Source organism: Mustela nigripes, chromosome 13 (genome assembly GCF_022355385.1).
Source record: "Mustela nigripes isolate SB6536 chromosome 13, MUSNIG.SB6536, whole genome shotgun sequence".
Lineage (NCBI taxonomy): Eukaryota > Metazoa > Chordata > Mammalia > Carnivora > Mustelidae > Mustela > Mustela nigripes.
Window position 1 is genome coordinate 118,975,214 of NC_081569.1, and position 22,461 is coordinate 118,997,674.

The window sequence follows — 22,461 nt, forward strand, 5'->3', positions numbered from 1 at the left end:
GAGCCTGCGACCGGTTCAAGGTAACACCGAGCTGTGAGCTTACTGTCGGCTCTGTCTCTGTAGCCGGTTTTCCCGTTCCAATACCCGCAAGCTCTGCGACACTCAGACACCCCCCGATCCTTCTGTGACCCTGCGGGACCTGAGGCCATGCTGACCCCGCGTGGGCTTCGCCCCGGTTTAGCCTCTGGAGCGATGTCCCTTAGTGGAACAGACTTTTAAGAGTCCTGATTTTGTGCTCCGTTGCTCCGCTGCTTGCCGGGAGCCGGCCCCTCCCCCCGGGGTCTATCTTCCCATTGCTTTGGGCCAGTCCTACCTTTCAGAAAGTGGTTGTTTTTCTGTTTCCAGAATTGCTGTTCTTCTTCTCTTCGATCTGCTGATGGATTTGCAGGTGTTTGCAATCTTTAGATAAGCTATCTAGCTGATCTCCTGCTAGCTGAAATAGTCTCAGCCTGCTACTTCTCCGCCATCTTGACTCCTCCTTGTGATTTTCTTAATAACATTTTCTTTTCTCTAGCTTCCTTTACTGTAAGGATACAGTATGTAACACATAGAGCATACAAAATATGTGTTAATCAACTATATATGTTATTGGTCTTCTGGTCAACAGGCTATTGGCAATTACGTTTTTGGGGAGTCCAAGATTATATTTGGATTTTCAGATGCACATGAAAATCATGCACATTATTGTCATGCACATTATTTGTCATTACATTATTGTCATGCACATTATTCGAGGGTCACCTGTAGTTTGAGATCTTTCTATGACAATGGAATGTATTGGTACTTCGAAGAAATGTGTTAACGTTTGGAGTAATGAAACATGGCTTTGTTTCAATTAAGGGACAGAGTAGTATTTAAATTTTAGAAATTACAAAAGACAGACTTCCTGTGTTGGGCGTTCTTCCATGAATGAAGACTTCATGTAAATGGCACGGCTAATCACCGGCCATGGCTCTTGTCATGTTTCCTTAGCAGGCTGGCTTTGACCCTGCTCTTTAGTCTAGTTTGCCAGTCAGTCCTTTGGGCCTTGGCCTTCCTGAGTGCTAGTAATTTTTTTCTGTCTTTTTTTTTCCAGTTTTATTGACAAATAATTGACATACATCACTGTATAACTTTAAGGTATAGGGCATAATGATTTGATTTACATATATATGAGATAATTACCATGATAGGTTTAGTTAACATCCATCATCTCATACAGATACAGTCAAAAGAAAAGGAAAGATGATTTCTCTTTATGATGAGAGCTCCCAGTATCTACTTTTTAACAACTTTACTATTTGTCCCACAGCATTGTTCATTATAGGCCTAATGCCATATAGCACATCCCTAGTACTTATTTATTTGTGCCTTTTGACCATCTTCCTCCAATTCCCTCTTCTTCTACCCTTCACCTACTAGTATTTTTTTAAGTGAATTTGAATTTTGTCTGTTGTGATGTATATAAACATTTGAAAAATAGAATACACATATGTATGGAATTTAGTCTTTATTCACTCTGAAGACTGCTTGATCTACATGTTCCTATTTTTTTTAAATGAAGTACTTTGAATGTATGTATATGACATAGGCAGAATAAGATAATGAATCTCCTGGTTCCTGTAACTCAGCCTCCATAACTGTGACCCCATGGCTAGTTCTCTACCCATATCCTGTCCATTCTGTTACCTGAAACTAGGTTTGCATCTTTTGATGTGTGTGGAGCCAAAAAGACACACCAAAGGATAAAAAAAGAAGGGTTTTACTTGTAACAAGTAAAGGAGAGCACCAGGAATGTTTCCAAAGCAGGGTCTCCTTGAACCACAAAACTGAGGAAGTTTTAGGTGATGGGGCTTACTCAGTGGGGCATTCAGGATGTAATGGGGGCAGAAGTCATCTTAAAGTGACAGAGCCCAAGTCATGAGGGTCAGCATCACCAGTTCCTGGTATCTGAGCACTCAAAACGGTCCAGATCCTGCAAAGATAGCTCAAGAATGTGTATCAGGTCCGTCTTTATTTTTAAACCAGCACTGGAAGATTTACCACTGATTTATTGTTCCTGATATGATTAGTTTATCTCCTTGCCTGATAGTCGCTGTTTGTGCTTACATTTTATGGTTTCCTTGAAATTGTTATCTACCGGGATCTGTTGTTCTGCAATTTCAACATATCTCAGGAAGTTCTGCAAGAAATGTGCTTTGGGTAAGAGGTGCCAGTTAGGCATAGATGGCAAGATGGCTGGGGGCCCAAGATGACATTTCTCATGTCAAGGAAGCTTGTCTTTCTGTTTCTGGGGGTGCCTCGCTCTTTCTGCTTATAGTTTCTCTTCTTCCTCCCACATTATTCTGAAGCAGATCCCACACATTACGTTATTTCTTTCGCAAAAATTCTACCATGCATCTTTAAAGATTTCTTTTTTTTTTTTTTTACCATAAACGATAACAATATTACATCCAAAAATGTAACAGTCTCTTGATATTATCAAGTATTTGTTCCTGTTATTTTATAGCTTTAATTGAATCTGGATCCAGTTTAGTTTCATACATTGTGACTGGTTGATGTTTAAGTCTCTTCTGATTTTTTCGGTTCCTGCCCCATCTTCTTTTTTTTTTTTTTAAGATTTTATTTATTTATTTGACAAAGAAAGTACAAGCAGGGGGAGTGACAGGGAGAGGGAGAAGCAGGCTCCCTGCTGAGCAGAGAGCCCAGCATTGGGCTCAATCCCAGGATCCTGGGATCATGACCTGAGCTGAAGGCAGAGACTTAACCAACTGAGCCACCCAGGTGCCCTGCTGCCCCATCTTTTTATTCCCTTTCATTTGTCAAACTGGATTGTTTGTCCTATAAAGTATCTCACAGTCTGGGATTTAATAGTTTCATCCTTACAGTTTAGTTTAACCTGCCCATCTGTTCTGTTTCTAATTGGAAATTGACTGAAGCATTATTAGGTCAGATTTAGGATTATTTATTTATTTATTTATTTATTTTGGGCAAGAAAAGGAAGATGTATTTGAACATTGCATTCATTGAAATTAGAATATAGTTTTTTGCCTTTATTGTTAAAACTTTCATAAGCAGCTCAAGTCTTGAGGGGGAAAACAAAGTTGTGTTGATTTTTGAATATATTTGTCTAGGAAGAAATACTTGAATGAAGCTATGGGTTTTGCTGTGTCTCAGGAAAAAGTTAGTTGTTTAATTCATTGTATCTTTATTGATATGGCCAACTGACAAAGCAAATATTCCTTTGAGGACTGCTTTAGCTCTGTTTTATTTTCTCATTTCATTGCACTGTCATTTAATGCTGAATGCATTTAAAAACTTTTTTTCAAAAACTTTCCCAGAAGCTTCTTTTTGTCTTATTATATTAAGATTTATTTTTTTTAAATCAGGATATAAAGGTTGAGTGTATATTATCTACCTTAGTGATTGCATTGTTTAGGTATTCTGTATCCTAATTATTTTGTTCACTTCAACTATCCAGGGTTACCCAGAGTGTTAGTTTCCTCTCACTTGTGGGTTTCAGTTTCTTGCAGTTTATGCTTCTGAAAGTTGCTCTGTGTTATGTTACAGGTATTAATGTCTTACCTTATCATCTTATCTTTGAACTGTTGACATTAGAAAATGACATTCTTTGGGGTACCTTGCTGGCTCAGGAGGAAGAACATGCGACTTTTGATTTTGGGATCATGAGTTTGAGCCCTACATTGGGAGAGGTGGTGACCAAAAAAAAAAAAAAAAAAACCGAAAAGGAAAGAAAATGTCATTTTTTGCCTCATTATGTTTCTTGGTATGAATTTTGCTTTGCCTCTGACTAAGAAGGAGACCTCTGCTTTCTTTTCATTTATATTTGCCTGAAATATCTTTGCCCATACTTTCATCCTTCACCTCTTGACGTTATTTCTTTTTATGTGTGTGGCTTGCATAAAGCATAGATTTAAATTTTGTTTTTTTCGCTGCCCTAAAAATCTTCTGATATTAATGCTTGGTTTAAACTCGTTTGTACTTAAAGATATAATTGAAACTATATATAATTAATGATATAATGATATACTCTATATTGTCTTCTATATTGTCTTATTAATTATTTACACTGTGTATATACTAAAACAAAATCTTGCTATGTGATTTGTTTTCTTTTTTTTTTTTTAAAGATTTTATTTATTTATTTGACAGACAGAGATCAAAAGCAGGGAGAGAGTCAGGCAGAGAGAGAGAGAGAGGAGGAAGCAGGCAGAGAGCCCGATGTAGGGCTCGATCCCAGGACTCTGAGACCATGACCTGAGCCAAAGGCAGAGGCTTTAACTCACTGAGCCACCCAGGCGCCCCTTCTTTTTGCTCTTTTTGAAGAAAGTAGCTTTTTTGTTACTTAGCAAGGTTTGATTTTTTTGATTCTATGGATTGCATTTATACTGATACCTTTATGCCAGTGGTTCTTAGCTGGGGATAATGTGCCTCCCAGGGAACATTTGGTAATGCCTGGAAATATCTGTGATTGTACTGGCGTGATGGGTGGAGGTCAGAGACGTTTCGAAGTATCCTCCCAAGCACAGGATAAATTCCCCACAACAAAGAATTATCCTGCCAAAATATCAATAGTGCTGCAGTTGAGAAAATGTTCACACTAATACTCTTAGTTCCTTTTCTATGTGGTTATTATGTGTTGGTTTACTATAAGCAGTGCGAAACTTATTTCATAACTTCCTCTTTCTTGCCTTCTCACTCCTACAGTGGAATTTTAATTACCAGAATTTCTTAATCTTTGTACTCTTACATGACCTTAAGCTTTACTGTCTTGATTTGTCAGCTGCAAGCTGTAGCCTTCAATTCTCAGCCAGTTGGCAGACTTCATTTACATTTCATTTTCTTTCCTCCTCCTCCTATTTTGCATCTGCTGTATAAGTTACACATTATCAGAACATGTAACATTTGGGCACCTGGTGGCTCAGTAGGTTAAGTGTCGCCTTCAGCTCGGGTTGTGATCTCAGGACTCTGGGTTGGAGTCCCATGCCAGGCTCGCTACTCAGTGGGGAGTCTGCTTCTCTGCGCCTCCCTTGGCTCATGCATTCCCTCTCTCTCTCAGATAAATTAAAAAAAAAAAAAGAACATGTAATATTTATGTACTAAATTACTCTTTCTTTTAGTCTAGTTCTACCATTAAGCATATGCAGTGTTCACCTTCAGGTCTTTTGCTGAAGTTTTTTCCTTAGATTCTTAGGTGTCAGAAGCTTACTATTTGTCATATTTTTCAGGAAGTGCTAATGGAAACAATATTTCTTGATCTCTTACGTGTTTTTTAACTCATCGTTTGTGGTCTTTATACTTGAAGGACAGTTTGGCTAGATATAAACTCCCTGACTCACATTTTCTTAATCCTTGAATGCCATAAAATTTACGCTGTTGGTTACTCACATAAAATGTTGCTGTTCAGAATTCTGATGCTAGACTTCTTTCTTTCTTTCTTTCTTTCTTTTTTGGTTGTTGTTTTCCCCCTCTCTTGGACCTCTCATTTACCCTAAAGTAGAAGCAGCTGCTAGTGGTTTGCCAAAACCTATCCTGTTCTTCCTGGGCCCAAGGCAAGACTCTCAGCATTCTTTGAAGTTAAGATAGGACAATAGGATTAAGTTTCTGGTGATGAAATGAGAGCACAATTGATAAGTAACACCTGAGGGTTTATACTGTAGGATATTGGGTACACTCTTCTTCTACCTCTTTTCCTTCCTACTGGCTGGAATCTGAGGCAACCATTTGACCAATAAGAAGATAGAAGTGCTGCTTCCACCAACCTTGATTCTCAACTTGGAATGATTATATGGAAGTAAAATATACTTTTTTCTTTATGCCACTACATTCTTTGTAGTCTGAGGCCTCTAAACAGTATTTCCTATTTTTTTGTGTGAGCATTCTATTTTGCTCCTGGAATTCCTTATCTTTGTTGAGTCGAAATAATAGAAAAAGCCTCATATTAGTTAATGAAACTGTCTCCAACAATAGCAAATATCCTTTTGTAGGTATGCTTATCTTATATTCCAGTAAAAGGACTTAGTTCTATTTCCATGGGGGGATAATTGAAACTATATCCTGGCTTCTTGGATTACTGAACTATGTCAGACATCTACATCTCTAGCTTCCATGTATTAGGGTATTATTTAAATTGTTTTAAATTGTTTTCATAGACCAAAACAGAACGTGGTTTAAGCAAGATAGTTGTTTATTTCTTAAGTAAAAGTACAAAACAGTATATAGGAAGATTGAGCAACTTTGTTCTATAAGGTGCCCTTTGATCTTAGGTTCTGCCATTTTCAAGTGTGTTATCATTGATGAAACTTATATTTTTTTCTTCCTTATAAATGACTTGACACAATTCCTGTATATTCAAAGAATATTTTTCCTTAACTTTTAAATCTAGTAGTTATATGCTCTTTAACATTTCCAGTACATATTATATGCCTTTTCACTGTCTGTATTTAAGTGTTTTCTTATTTCAATAAAATTTACTTAAATATTTAAAAAAAATTTTTATTTATTTGACAGATAGAGATCACAAGTAGGCAGAGAGGCAGGCAGAGAGAGAGGGGAAGGCAGGTTCCCTGCTGAGCAGAGAGCCTGATGCAGGGCTCGATCCCGGACCCCGGGATAGTGACCTGAGCCGAAGGCAGAGGCTTTAACCCACTGAGCCACCCAGGCGCCCCAAGATTTACTTAAATCTTAATTTAAGTAATTATCCTGCTCCATTGCTTTGGTTTTCCTTTTAGAATACCCAGTAATGCATTTTGGATCTTGTTTGCATATTACCTTTGTTCTCTATTTCTCTCAAACCATTGTTATCTCTTTATTTCTGTTTGATTCTCTATAATTTTATCCTTGCTACCCTCTATTTTTCTTATTGTGTTTTCCACAAGGTCTATTCTGTCTTGTGTTTCTTTTTCCTTTCTTCATTTCTAAAATGTGTTTTTTTTATAATAATTCTAGAATTCTCTCATTTTAGTTTCCTATACTTCTGTTGTCTAACAATCATCTCCTTAACAAAGGATAACATGCATATATACACATACCCACATGCATATATAAAAGTATATAAGTCATAAGAATATGGAATAATGAATTGTCACAAAGTGAACATAACTGCATCACCACTACCCAGGTCAAGAAATAGAAAATTATCAGTATCTGAGCAACTCTTCCCTTGGAAAGCTTTCTAATCATTGGCCTCTCCTCTGGTCCCAAAGGCGACTACTAATGTTAGCCCTAAAACTGTAGACTAATTTTCCTTGTTTAAAACTTTATTTAGAGGGCATGTAATGTGATGAGAACTGGGTGTTATATGCAACTGATGAACTACTGAGCTCTACATCTGAAAGTAATGATGTACTTACTATATGTTGACTAATTGATTTTATTTTATTTTTATTTTTTTATTATGTTACATTAGTCACCATACAGTACGTCATTAGTTTTTGACATAGTGTTCCATGACTCATTGTTTTTCTGTACACCCAGTACTCCACGCAATACGTGTCCTCCTTAACACCTGTCACTGGCGTACCTCTTCCCCCCACTCTCCTCCCCTCTAAAACCCTCAGTTTGTTTCTTGGAGTCCATAGCCTCTCATGGTCTTTCCCTCTGATTCCACCCCCACCCCCTTCATTTTTCCCTTCCTTCTCCTAATGTCCTTCGTGCTATTCCTATGTTCCACAAAGAAGTGAAACCATATGATAATTAACTTTCTCGGCTTGCCTTATTTCACTTAGCATATTTTTCTCCAGTCTCGACTATGTTGATGCAAAAGTTAGGTATTCATCCTTTCTGATGGCTGAGTAATATTCCATTGTATGTATGGACCACATCTTTATCCATTCATCTGTTGAAAGACATCTTGGCTCCTTTCACACTTTGGCTTTTGTGGACATTGCTGCTATGAATGTTGGGGTGCATGTGGCCCTTCTTTTCACTGCATCTGTATCTTTGGGGTAAATACCTATTGGTGCAATTGCTGGGTCATAGAGTAGCTCTATTTTTAACTTTTTGAGGAACCCCCCTCCACCCCCTTTGGAACTGTTTTCCAAAGTGGAAAAACTGTGCCAACTTGCATCCCCACCAGCAGTGTAAGAGAGTTCCCCTTTCTCCACAACCTCTCCAACATTTGTTGTTTCTTGTCTTGTCAATTTTTGCCATTCTGCTGGTGTAAGGTGGTATCTCAATATGGTTTTGATTTGAATTTCTCTGATGGCTAATGGTGATGAGCCGTTTTTCATGTGTCTGTTTAGCTAATTGATTTTATTTTTTAATTTAAAATTTTAAAAAAGATTTTATGTATATATTTGACAGAGAGCGTGACAAGAGAGAGGGAACACAAGCAGGGAGAGCGTGAGAGGGAAGAGTGGGCTTCCCGCTGGGCAGGGAGCCCAGTATGGGCTCTATCCCAGGGTCCTGGGATCATGACCTGAGCAAAGGCAGGCGCTTAATGACTGAGCCACGCAGGCACCCCTGGCTAATTGATTTGAAATAAAAAAAACTTCATTTACGTGGCATCATAGAGGGACACCTGGGTGGCTCAGTCAGTTGAGCATCTGCCTTCGACTCAGGGTCCTGGGATGGAGCCCCGCATCACGCTCCCTGCTCAGTGGGGGGTCTGCTCTGCCTCTCCCTGCTGGCTTGTGCTCTCTCTCACTCATTCTCTTTCAAATAAATAAATAAAATCTTAAAAGAAAATGGCATCATTGAGTATCTATTATTTTGGTCAACATTGTAGTCTTGAGATTAACTCTTATTGCCAAGTATAGACATGATACCTTTTAATTCCTGTTTTGCCTTCAGTTGTAGGAATAAGTCACAATTTATCCCCCTCTTCTTTGTTAGTGGTCATTTGGATCATTTCCAAATTCAGGTTATTGTGGAATAATAAGATTTTGTTCAGGAGTTCTTCATTCTCCTGCTGCCCCCTCCCTCCTGCTGCCCCCTCCCTTGCCATCTTCACGTTGTACTTGGCCTAACTGCGGAAGCTCCTGTTTTGTAGTCACAGTGCCTTCTGGGGTCTGCTCCTTCTGGGCCTGATGCTCCTTATTACCTAACTGTTGTTCTCCCTAACCCTGAGTATGCCCGTCTTCATCAATGTGGACTTTGGTCAGGCAGCTTCTCCTACCCACGAGGCTCTACCATTCCCGATAGGATTGTTGGCTATGTTTTTCTGAAACCGTGAAGAGTTTACACCTGTATGGTCTAATTCGGTAGCCACTAGCCACAGTTAGCTAAGGGGCACTTGAAACGTGACTAGTCTGAATTTAGGTCTGTTGTAATTGTAAAGTAGACACTGGCTTTTAAAGATTTGATATTTTAAAAATGTTAAATGTTATTAGTTTTTTATGTTGACTACATGTTGAATGATAATATTTTGGATACATTGAGTTAAGCAAAATATATCAGGAGAATTTCCCTTTTCCTTTGTTTAAATGCAGCTGCTACAAAATTTAAAATTATACACGTGTTGCTCACCTCATATTTCTGTTGGTTTAAACTGTCAACAGTCTATTGTACTTGGATCTCTTAGTTATCTGGAACTTTAAGAGAGATACTTTTTTAGATTATAAAAATAATTCATGAAAGAAAATGAAAATTTGGAAAAGGTAGAAACCTTGTAAAGATAGAACTTACTCAGAATCCTAAAATCTGGAGATCATTAGTAACACAATAGCATATCACTTTCCAGGCTTTCACTTTATTTCCTCTTTTTTTTTTTTTCTTTTTAAGATTTATTAATTTGAGAGAGAGTGAGAGCGAGCATGGCAAGGCGGGGCAGAGGGAGAGGGAGAGAGTCTCAAGCCAACTCTGAACTCAGTGCAGAGCCCTTTGTGGGGCTCAATCCCACAACCCTGAGATAGAGATCATAACCTGAGGTGAAACCAAGAGTTGATGCTTAACTGACTGTGCCGCCCAGGTGCCCCCAGGCTTTTCCTTTTTTCTGCAAGTATATTTGACCAGAGATAAACCAAGCATACATTTGGCTGAGTAACATTGGGATGAATCTTAATACTAGTATGTGGCTGAATATCATGATCATAGAATGAAGTTCTAGGATATTTGGTTCTGAGATACTTCAGCTTCATTCTTATGAAACTAAAATGTAAACATTTGTTAAAATTGTTCCAAAGATTGGTAACAGACTTCATGTTTTGGGCATTGCAGTGTCAGAATAATAATTTCTTAACCCTGTTAGGTGCTAGCCTACCCTTGAGGTCTCTGTAGGTAGTGTGTATTTACACTGCTGAATCAAATGCCTGTTTTCAGTGGAGTTCGCTGATGCGGCAACATCTTGCTGTTACCTAATTTTTCTCGAATCCTTCTTCTTAGTCCTCTCTTGTTTGTTTCATGTTCTTTTCTTCCTCATGAAATCCTGAAGTGCCAAACTGATGCTGTGCCCTAATTCATCTTCATGAGGTAGATTGAATTCCCAAATGGGAATTTTTCTTGAAAGATTCATGACCTAAATGGAATTAAATAACTACAAACCAAAACAGGTCTTCATTTCTTTAATGTAAAGAATACTGCAACACCAAACTACAAAGTTTAGAATTATGCTTTAATTCTGTCCCCATTATTCTGCTCATATTATTTAGTTTTCTGTAAGTAATTGTTGTCCTAGAAAGTGTACACTCATGTGCCTAAAGTCACTTAGCTGATGTGCTCTTGTTCTTCTGTCATTTTCTATTTCTATTTCTATTTGAAATTCCTTAACTGTTTTTATTCAGTAATCAGTAACTTCCAAAATCATCATTAAGTCAGTTTTTACTCAGAATAATAAATACACATTTATACTTTGACTGACTTTTCTTAAATGGTGGAATAAGGGAGGGGTTCTCATCCTCTGTACTTTTGATATGTTCCCTGGGTAGTTCTTTGTTGTGAGGACCTGCCCTGTGCACCTTAGGATGGGAGTAGCAAATCCTGCTTGGCCCTCCCTTCTCCACCAGCAGAAGCACCGGGGTTAAGAACCACCACTGCTTTGGGGTGATAGTTTCTAGCTTATCCAAGGTAGTGTCTTCTTTTTATTCAAGAAATAACTCTCTGGGCTTTGGTTGTTTTTGACTTCTTGTTTTTGCCTGGGAAAATACCAAGCTCTTTTTTTCTCTCTCTACTCAGGGGTAGGTATACAGTAGTCTCATTAGTCTTATTTTTGGTTTCCTTCATATTCCTTTCTTCTGTTCTGAGCTCTCTGCTTCCCCTGGGAAGTCTGAATACTCTCTCCATCTGATTAATCTCTTGGAGTGTTCTAGGCTGTGACCTCCTCTGCTGTCTCTGTCTGTCAGTGGGTTTCCATCCATTTTATGGTTTCTAGAAACAGAAATCTCTCATCCACTGGTGATCTTCCTTACTATTCTGTGTGTGAGTATAGGCTTATCACATTTTCAGGGCATCCGGAGACAAAAGAATGGGAAGCAGAAGCTTCTAGTTGGTGTGACCTCTACCCACAAGCTGCCCATTGTTTTAAAATAGAAAACAGTGGTGAGGACGTGTTTTTATTCTTTCAACAAATAGATATAAGTGGCATGTTCTGCCTTTTCCCATTTCCATGCTTTCTTTTCTAGAGCTCATTATCCTGGGACCCACACAGTAAAGGATGCGAAGTTGACTAAGAAGAAGCTTTGGTCTTCTGAAGATTTTAGCACCTTAAATAATGATGTGGGTGCAGGCTGCTTGGGCCGCATATTGAATCAGAATTATATCAATGGCTACATGACTGCGTAAGTTATTGAAAACTTTTAAAGGTTTTTATTATGAAAAATTTCAAAAACACAATAAGTAGAAAAAGGTACAATAGGCTTCCATATTCTCACAACCTAGATTCAATGATTGTAAACATTTTGGTTTATTAGCTTTATCTGTACATCTATATATACCTAAGGTTATGTATTTTTTTATATTTGAATATTGTCTGTATTGAATATTCAGGCTTATTGAGATATAATTTATAGTAAAATTTATGCAGTTCTATGATTTTTGATGTTATGTATATCTTTTAATGAACAGTTATAAATTACAGATGTCATAACACTTCGCCCCAAAAGATTTTAGCATGTGGTCCCAAAACATAAAGGATATTCTCCTACATGATCAGTATATCATTTTGATACATAAGAGCATAAGAGCCCTTTAAAAAAATATCTGCTACTTAGTGTATGTTAAAATTTTCCCAATTATTCCTCAAGGTATCACCTATAGCCTTTTTAAAAAAAAACTAAGAGCCAATCAAGCTTGCATTGCATTTAGATGTCCTGCCCTACAATCTCTTTTAATCTAGAATGGTTTCCTTCCTTCCCTAATTTTATTTTATTTTTAATTTTTTTTAAAGATTTTATTTATTTATTTGACAGACAGAGATCACAAGTAGGCAGAGAGGCAGGCAGAGAGAGAGGAGGAAGCAGGCTCCCTGCTGAGCAGAGAGCCCGATGTGGGACTTGATCCCAGGACCCTGAGATCATGACCTGAGCCGAAGGCAGCGGCTTAACCCACTGAGCCACCCAGGCGCCCATCCCTAATTTTATTTTTAAGAATTTATTTATTTGAGAGGGAGCGAGAGAGCATGAGTGGGGGAGTACACATAGGAAGATGGAGAAGCAGACTCCACACTGAGCAGGGAGCTTGACTGACATGGTGCTCGATCCCAGGTCCCTGGGGTCTTGACCTGAGCCAAAGGCAGAAGTTTAACTGATTGAGCCACCCAGGTGTCCCTCTTTCCTTCCCTATTTTTTATGTCTGCAACCTTTTGAGAAGACCAGGCAAGTGGTCTTATGGACTATCCACTTCCCAATCTGCCTGACTGATTCCTCATAGAATCACTTAATTTGTATAGCTGTCTTTTAAGAGAGAACACAATGTTCTTTTTGGTGCGGGGGGAGAGAGGAAGCTTCACACATGCATGCTTACAGGGCAGGATGGTGCAGAGAGAGAGGGTAAAGAGAGAATGTTAAGCAGGCTCCATGCTCATAACCCTGAGATCGTAGGGCTTGCTGTCACAACCCTGAAATCATGACCTGAGTCAAAATGAAGAGTCTGATGCTTAACCCACTGAGCCACCCCAGTGTCCCAGAATACAGCTCTTTTTATTTCTCAGGGTAACATTTCTTAAATGCTTTAAGAAGCATTAACTGTAATTAGATTCAAATTTGCTTTCTAAAACAATAATAAATAGAACAGAAGTAAGCCAGTACATATTTTTGTGATGTTAATGTGAGCTGATATGTTCTTTTTACAGCCTTTGTTCTTTTTCTTCCCTTTCTAAAAGAAAAGATGCTTATCATGAAGAGTTTGGTTCTAATAACATAATTTGGTATTAAGAGTAATGCACACTCATGACAGAGAATTTAGTAACTGCATATAAGTACAAAGAAGGAAACAAAATCACCCCTATTTTTGCCATCTAGAGGGAACCATCCTTAAAAATGTTGGTGTATGTCCTCCCATTTATATTTATATGTATGAAATTTTAATATAGAATTAAGACCATACTGTATGTTTAGTATTAAGCTGCTCATTTAAAAAGGCATTATGACCTTTTTTTCCGTATTTGAGTGTACTTCTGTTTCGTCATTTTTAATGCTTATGTACATTCTGTTACATAGAACATGGTTCCCCAAACTTGCCTTGTCTCGAGAAGCACCTGAGGCCAAGATGTCTTGGCAGCAGCCTAGGTGTGCTGACTCATAATCTCCCCAGAAGGCGTTGGAGACTCTGCTTGTGTCATCAGTGCCCCCGCCAATTCTGATGCCCCACAAGTTTGGGAAGCACTGATGTAGACAGTGTCTTATACCTCACTGAAGGGTCTTCTCTTCCAGAAACGGAAGTTGTTTTTATTTTAAGTTGACAGCTTTGTGCTCATTGAAATGATCAATTGTATACAGATATCTTTGTACACATCTATAATTATTTCCTTAGGGTATATTTTTAGAAAGGGGAGGTATATAGATTTTAAAGACTTGTGTATATAATAAAATGCTAGTCAGGTAGTTTTTGGTTTATGTATCTATCACTAGTCAGAGAAGATACTATGCATCTTGTAATCCAGGGGTAAAATCATGAGAACTCTTAGTTTTTGCTGGTAGTAAGGATTTTTGAAAATTGGGGCTATTATTTCTACTTTGTGTTGACAGAATTAGAAGGCTTTGATTTCCTAAAAAAGTCATTTTATGATGGGTGATGACTTGGTAAGAAAAAAGGGAAATTCTGAGGGTAAGCTCTGGGTTTCTTATTATTGTTACTGTTTTTTTGTTGTTGTTGTTTCATTTTGTTATTTTTAAAATTTTATTTATTTATTTAGTTTTTGAGCTGTGAGAAACCCAGCAGTACCAGGAGCCAGAGCTTCCCTTTTCCCCTTGGATTTTCCTGAAAACTACGGAGTCACTATTTCAGGGTTCAGTACCAGCTATAGAATTCCGAAATGGGCCAAAATGCAGACCACCAAGCTGACCCATCTTGTAGATGAGACAAACTCATCGTAGTATTAGACATCAGACTTTGTTCTAAACACTTTACAGGCATTAATACAGTGACTCCTTGCAATGATCACGTGAGCTAGATATGGTTATTATCCTCATTTTACAGACGATGAAACTGAGGTCCAGAGAGGTTAGTGGTGGAACCATGATTTGAACCCAGGCAGTCTGACTCTAAGAGTTCTCAGTTGTAAAACTTTGCAGCAGCTCAGAGTCAAGTTCATAAAATTATGTCATGAAACTGGGGCATTAAGAAGGCTGACTGTCGAAGGGAAAGCAGGTATGGATAAGCCTTTATTTGTATTTGAATCAAATCTGTGACATGTCTGGTACTGGTAGAGCATATTCATCTTCTGGCTATACCACTGTTCAGCAAAAATTATATATCCCATATACATTTGTGTTTTTAAATTATGCATTTCACCATTAAAAATACCTAGATGGATCCAGCACTGAAGTTTTCAAAATGTGAACGAACTTAGGTGACTTCTATTTTCTTGTTTTGGGTGGTCATTTTTGCTCCTTTTCATATATTTATATAAATTCTAATAAGGTTTTTTTTTTTTTTAAATACAGTTTTCTTGACATTTACCTTTTGATCACAAGCTATTTTGGCCTTTCTCTTTTATCAAATAAACCTTTTAGCACAATTGCTTGGAATTTGGTGGCTAGTTACTATGAACAGTTGCCTTATGGACGATGTGGGTTGATGACCGCTCAGGAGCCATGGAGTGGGCACTATGTAGTAGAGTCTCCTATCTGGGTATCAGGTATGGTTCAGATTCCATCTCTCATGCCTCAGATTTCTCTCTAAGGAGAAAAAGCAGAAAACAGAAGGGATTACACTAATTATATGTGTGCGTGTGTGTGTGTGTGTGTGTGTGTGTGTGTCATGTGTAAGTTCTAAGTTTTCGTCTCTGTTGTAAGTAAGATTTGCCATAGTATTCTCTAAGAGCCTTTTGGATAATTACTTTTTGTATTCCAGTCTTGGCTATCCTAAGACCAGGCTCTTAGAAAAGAGAAAGAAAGGGGAAAGAGAGGAGGGAAAAGGCTTATCATCTGGTGATGGAGACAAATACATGAAATAGCTGATAAATGTATAATTATAAATTATGATAATTTCTAATGAAATGATGTATTTGTAAAGATTCATTGCAACTCAGAAGTATCTAGAAGTCTTAAAATTAGTCTTGGAGACATTTTGTTGCTTTGTATTAATATAGTTAGTTGGTGAGAATAGTGTGCTAACAAAATCAAATGAATTACTAAAGGAATAAGTAGATGTAAAGGTTCTATGAGATATTGTGGCTTTATACTGATGAGTATTGTTATAGATAATTTAAGAAAAATGTAAGATCATGACTCACATGCTCATAAAAATGAACACATGTTAAAGACTTTTTTCATGCTATGTAGAAACCAGGCAGATGAATCAATCAATTCAAAGGAGAAGTCAAAAACAGTACACATTTATTTAGAGTAAAAGAATTTGAGATAAATCGCAAAAGGAGACAGGTTGGATTTCTCATAGCAGGGAGGGGAGGAAATCAATTAAGTCCTTGCCAGATAGGAGACACTTTACACATCCATCAGTTATCTACACTTACGTAAGTTTCAAAATAGTTTAAAGACAATCAGCAGGGCTGTAGCAACAAAATTTTTGTTGCAGTATCAGTTATTAGTCACAAGGGACGTTGAGATCACGCAGACAGTGGTTGACAATTACCACTTTTTCATGAATGATATAACCATGCTAAAAATGAATATAATTTAAACAGAATAAAAATCCTGTTGTTGAATAATATTCAGGTTCTTTCTATAATATTTTTAGTAAAAAATTAAAGCATTTATGACCTTTTGCTTTAACATCATAACTGCAGTCTTTAAAAAAATCCATTTCTTCAAAGGCAGGATGCTTTCATAGGAAAAATCTGAGTTTGGAGTGAAGTTGTTTTCTTTTAAACCTTTATTTTGGGGATTTTATTTTTTATTTGATGTATTTTCCTCAGAAGGGTTTGTAGTCATGATATTAGTCATGAAATCGTAACATTATTCTAAACTCTAAATTACATTTTAAAAAATATGCTTGTATGTATGTCCTCATTGCTTAACCCCTTAAATTTGTAATTGTTTGTCCCACATTATCTAGGTGAACTAATGTACTCTGCTAATATTGTCACTGTCTTGGGGGTAGGAAGGCGACATGAAATATTGCTCAGTACATTTTCAGAGCCAGCTTTGGAGGTACCCAGTAAATATATATTCTGCAAATAAAACTTGTTTGAAATCTTAAAGCTTAGTTTTTGAAGTGTAATATTAACTATTTTTAGTCTTTTTTTGGTAGTTATATTAGGATGAGTTAAATAGAGAGGCACAATAGTTCAGAAGAGATTATTTTATTCTTGGGAAAAAAAGACAATACTCTTGAATTAATGGTGTAGTTCATTTATGTTTAGCAGTAATTCTAACTATAGTTACTCTTACTACAATTGTACCATTTAACTGGATTAATTCTTCAAAAGTTGAAACATGACATTGGCATGTATTTTCTTCTAAAATAAAAAAGAGCTTGTTAGACTCAATCAGTTTTATTTTTTAAAGAAACTCTTCCATCACTATTTTATTGGGTCTTTCTCTGCTTTTCTATAGCTCATACCACTCAGTTTACTCGACCAGGTTGGTATTACCTGAAGACAGTTGGTCACTTAGAGAAAGGAGGAAGCTACGTGGCCCTAACTGATGGTCAAGGTAACCTCACCATCATCGTTGAAACTATGGTAATTCTTTGTTGTTTTTATGGAATTAACTGACTCTCTTAGAATTAGAAAAACAGTAGAAAACACAATGAAACACTTCCTTTTTAAAAAACCCCAGCTCTACCAAAGTGTAATTGACATATGACAAATAACATGTAGGGAGGAAGAAGCTACTTCCTATACCCTTTTAGTTTCAGAAACTGAGGCCCCACCTATTAAACTGTCAAAAAAATGCCAGATTCACAGGAGAAAAGTTTATTCGTGCAAGCAACATGCATACACATGGGAGATGCTTAGTGATGAGTAACCCCGAGGGGTGGTTAGAATTTGGGTTTATATACCTAGAGAAATAAGGGAAAAAGGGAGAAAGGGCACTTAATGGAAAATAAATGACTTTTTGGGAAGATAAGTGGGTTTTCAGGAGAACAAACAAGAATGATTGTGACACTGTATGTCTATACTGGAGAGCAGTCTTCCCTCTTCAGGGCTGGAAAAAACCCTCTGTAGAAGAGATTTGGGGGTAGGTTTTATTCCCATTTTCCTTCCTGGGAGTAAATTCATCCTACAGAGTAGATCCATTTGTGGCAGTCTTACTTCCCAGAAGTTGCTGCTCTGAGTAAACTAAGGGAAGCTCAGAGAAGACTTTGTCCTGGCATATTTTGAATCTCAAATACCTTTAACTTTAAATAATATTTATACCAACGTGGCCTATTCTTTGGTGGCATATTCTGGTTCACTTCAAACACATAATTAACGTGCACAATTTTATGACTTACAATAGGTAAATGCTCAATAAACCATCGTCACAATCTAGATAAACCCCCCAAAGAGTACTCATGTCCCTTGTTAAATATTCCCTCTGTCCCGCTTTTCCTCCCACCCTGTGACTTCCCTGATTTTTACTTTTTGGCACTATAGATTAGTTCACATTTTCTAGAGTTTTGTCGCCATGGAACCAATTCAGTATGTAGTTTTTTGTCTTGCTGCTTTCACTCAGGGTAATTATTTTAAGATTCATCCACATTGTGATACACCTGTTGCTAAGTAGTATTCCATTGTAAGGACACACCATAGATTTTTTGTTTATCTATGCACGTGTGGGTAGATGTTTGGCTTGTTTCTACTTTCTGGCTACTACACAGAAAGCTAGGAACATTTGTGCACAGGCTTTCCATGGGAATCTATGTCTTTTCTTTTGGGTAAAGACATAGGAATGGATTGGCTGGATAATAAATGATATGCTTCTGTTTAGCTTTTTAGGAAGCTGCCAAACTCTTCTCCAAAACAGTTTTCCTGTTTTAAATCTCCATCAGCAGCATGATTGGAGTTCTAGTTTTTCTTTATCATTGTGAACACTTGCTGTGATCAGTTATAAAAATTGCAGCTCGTAGTATATATGATATAGCACTTTATTTTTGGCTTCAGCTTGCGTATCCCTAATGACTGATGATGTTGAGCTTTTCATGTGCTTGGGCTTCATGTGTCTTCTTTGGTGAAGTGTGTGTTCTTTTGCCTATTTTTTATTGACTTTTTCTTATTGTTGGATTTTGAGAGTTCTTAATGTGTTACATATTCTGGGTCAGTCACAGATACATGGTTTGTAAAGATAATTTCCCAGTCTGTAGCTTTTCTTTTCATTTTGTTAACAGTGTCTGTGGAGGAGCAGGAGTTTTTAATTTTTATGAAGTCCAGTTTATTCGTCTGTACTTTCATGGAACATGCTTTTGCTGTGGTATCCGAGAAGTTTTTGCATATGGGTCTCTGTCTCTTCTAGCACCATTTGCTGGAAAGTCTATATTTCCTATTGCATTGCCTTTGCACCTTTGTAGAAAATCAGTTAGTATATGTAGGATTATTTCTGGACTCTGTTCTATTTCTTTGACATATTTACATATCTTTACACCACTACTATGATTACTCTCTGTGTGTGTGTATGTGTGTGTATAAAACAGTTCCTAGAAATAGGTAGTGTTTGCTCTTCAGATTTGTTCTTTTCCAAAGTTGTTGTGGCTCTTCTAGGTTGCTTGTACTTCCATGTGAATTTTATTTTATTACTTTTTTATTTTTTCATTTTTAAAAGATCTTTATTTATTTATTAGACAGATGGAGATCACAAGTAGGCAGAGAGGCAGGCAGAGAGAGAGGAAGGGAAGCAGGTTTCCGGCTGAGCAGAGAGCCCGATGCGGGGCTCCATCCCAGGACCCTGGGATCATGACCTGAGCTGAAGGCAGAGGCTTAACCCACTGAGCCACCCAGGTGCCCCCTCCCATGTGAATTTTAGAATCAGCTTGTCAGTTTCAACCAAAAAAAAAAAAAAAAAAAAAAAAGCCTGCTTAGATAGCTATAGATTAAGTAAAGGAGAATTAATATTTGAACAATATCAAGCCTTGCAGCCCTTTAGCAAGACATAGCCTCAAGTTTATTTAGGTTTTCTTTAATTTCTCTGAATAGTATTTATAGTTTTCAATGTACAGGTATTTCATATCATTTATCAAATTTTGGCTAAGTATTTCACATTTTCAATTTTATTGTAAATAGTAGTTTTTAAATTTTGCATTCAAGTAGTAACTAGTATATAGTAATGTAGTAGATTTTTGTATGAAGATCTTGTTTTCTGCAACAGTACTGAACTCACCTATAGTTCTAGTATAGTTTTTTGTGGATTCCATTGCATTTTCTTTGTAAATGATTGGCAAATAGAAATAACTTTTCATCTTCCTGACCAACGGTAGTTGGTTATCAGTTGTTATTGCCTGTCTCTTGGTTATAGCCATTCTGGAGACGTGAAGTGGTATCTTATTTTAGTTTTAGTTTTGTTTTATGTTTTGCTAGTGACTAATGATGTTGGGCATCCTTTCATGTGTGTATTGGCCATCTGTATTTCTTCTTTGGAGAAATGCCCATATAGACAGACCCTTTGCCCATTTTTAAATTGGGATGTTTGAAATTGAAATGTAAGAGTTTTATTATTTTTTTATTATTGGAATGTAAGAGTTCTTCACATATTCTAGGTAAAAGTCCCTTATCAGATGTATGACTTGCAGGCATTTTCTCCCATTCTGTAGGTGGTTTTTCACTTCCTTTTTAAAATTTAAACTTTATTTTAAAATTACAGTATAGTTGACATACAATATTATATTAGTTGTTTTTCCCTTTTTAATGATGTCATTTCAAGTATAAAAGTTTTAAATTTGGATGAAATCAAATATATATATATTTTTCTTTTTTTGGTATGTTTTTGTGTCATATTTAATGACATATTTAAGAAATTATTGCTTAATCCAAGGTCATGAAATTTATACCTATACTTTCTTCTAAGAGTTTTATAGTTTTAGCTCTCACATTTAGTTCTTTGATCCATTTAATTTTTTTAATAGAGGGTTAGATATGTGTCCAACTTTATCATTTGCAGGTGGGTATCATCTCATTGTTCCTACACCATATGTTGACTGTTCATTCCTTATTGAATTGTCTTGGCTTCCTTGTTGAAAATCAGTTGGCAATAAATATGAGCTTTTTTATTTTTATTTTTTCCTGGACTCTCAATTCTATTGCATTGACCTCTGTATCTATCCTTATGGGAGCGTTATGGTGCCCTAATTACTAGAGCTCTTTATTTTGAAGTTAGGAAGCATGGATCCTCCAACTTTGTTTTTTTTTTTTTTTCAATGCTGTGTGGCTATTATTCCCTTGCATTTTCATAGATATTTTAGGATCGGTTTGTCAATTTCTGCAGTGAGGCCAGTTTGGGTTTTGATAGAGATTATGTTTAATTTGTAGATCATTTGGGAGTATTGCCATTATAACAATAGTAAATCTTCTAGTGTGTGAAGATGGATGCCTTTTCATATATTTATATTTTTGCCTTTTTTTTTTTTTTAAAGATTTTATTTATTTATTTGACAGAGATCACATGCAGAGAGGCAGGCAGAGAGAGAGAAGGGAAAACAGGCTCCCTGCTGAGCAGAGTGCCCGATACGGGGCTTGATCCCAGGACCCTGAGATCATGACCTGAGCCGAAAGCAGAGGCTTTAATCCACTGAGCCACCCAGGCACCCCTATTTTTGCTTCTTTTAAAGATATTTATAGTTTGCAGGGTATAAGTCTTGCCCTTCTTTTTGTTACAGTTGCTATTTCTGAATATTATTTCAGCATAACTCTCAATGAATTGTGTTTTTAATAGCATTTTTAGATTTTTCATTGCTAATATATAGAAATAAAATTAATTTTTACATACTGATCTTGTATCCCACAAGCTTTCTGAACTTATTTCTTAGTTCTAGTAGTTTTTTAGTTGATTCTTAGAGGATTTTCTATATACAAGATTATGTCATCTGCAAATAGAGATAGTTTTGCTTCTTTCTTTTCAATGTAGATACCTTTCCTTTTTTTCCTTGGTTAATTGTGCTTCAGTAAATATGGAATAGAAATGGTGAGAATGTACATTCTTATCCTGTACCTGATCTCAGGGGAAACAATTTCAATCTTAAGTGTAATGTTAGCTGTGGTTTTTTGGTAAATAGTTTTTATGACTGAAGAACTTCCCTTCTATTCCTAGTTTTTGGCGTGCTTTAATTATGAAAGGGTACTAGATTTTATCCAATACTTTCTGGATCTATTGACATGATCATGTAGTTTTGTTTTTTATTTTATTTATATGGTGTATTACATTGATTGATTTTTGTCTGCTAAGCTAGCTTTGCATTTCTGGGATAAATTCCATTTCATCATCATGTATAATCCTTCTTATTTGTTGCTGGATTTGATTTGCTAGTATTTTGTTGAGGATTTTTGTGTCCAGATTTGTAAGAAATACTGGTGCATAGTTTTCTTTTCTTGTAACATCTTTGTTTTTTATATTTTATTTTATTTTTTTACTGAAATTCAGTTAGCCAATATATAGTATATCATTAGTTTTGATATGATGTTCAATGATTATTAGTTGCATGTAATACCCAGTGCTCATCACATCCTGTGCCCTCCTAAATGCCCATCACCCATTAATGCCATCCCCCTACCCACCTCCCCTTCAGCAACCCTCAGTTTGTTCCCTGTAATCAAGAGTCTCTCATGGTTTGTCTCCCTCTCTGATTTCTTCCCATTCCGTTTTCCCTCCCTTCCCGCATTGTTCTCTGCACTATTATTTATATTCCACATATGAGTGAAACCCTATGATAATTGTCTTTCTCTGATTGATGTATTTCACCCAATACTGACCTCATAAACTGAGTTGGGAAATGTTC

At 36.7% G+C, this 22,461-nt stretch overlaps 1 protein-coding gene across 2 annotated transcripts in view; it reads left to right on the plus strand.

The window, feature by feature from the left end:
* The window catches only part of GALC (galactosylceramidase), a 66,036-nt gene that overhangs the window by 22,005 nt on the left and 21,570 nt on the right, over positions 1-22,461 (plus strand). For both annotated transcript variants that reach the window (XM_059373579.1, XM_059373580.1), the window contains exons 8-10: positions 11,559-11,714; positions 15,108-15,232; positions 17,112-17,239. In XM_059373579.1, the coding sequence (XP_059229562.1) occupies positions 11,559-11,714; positions 15,108-15,232; positions 17,112-17,239 (409 nt within the window). The remainder of the gene's footprint in view (positions 1-11,558; positions 11,715-15,107; positions 15,233-17,111; positions 17,240-22,461) is intronic.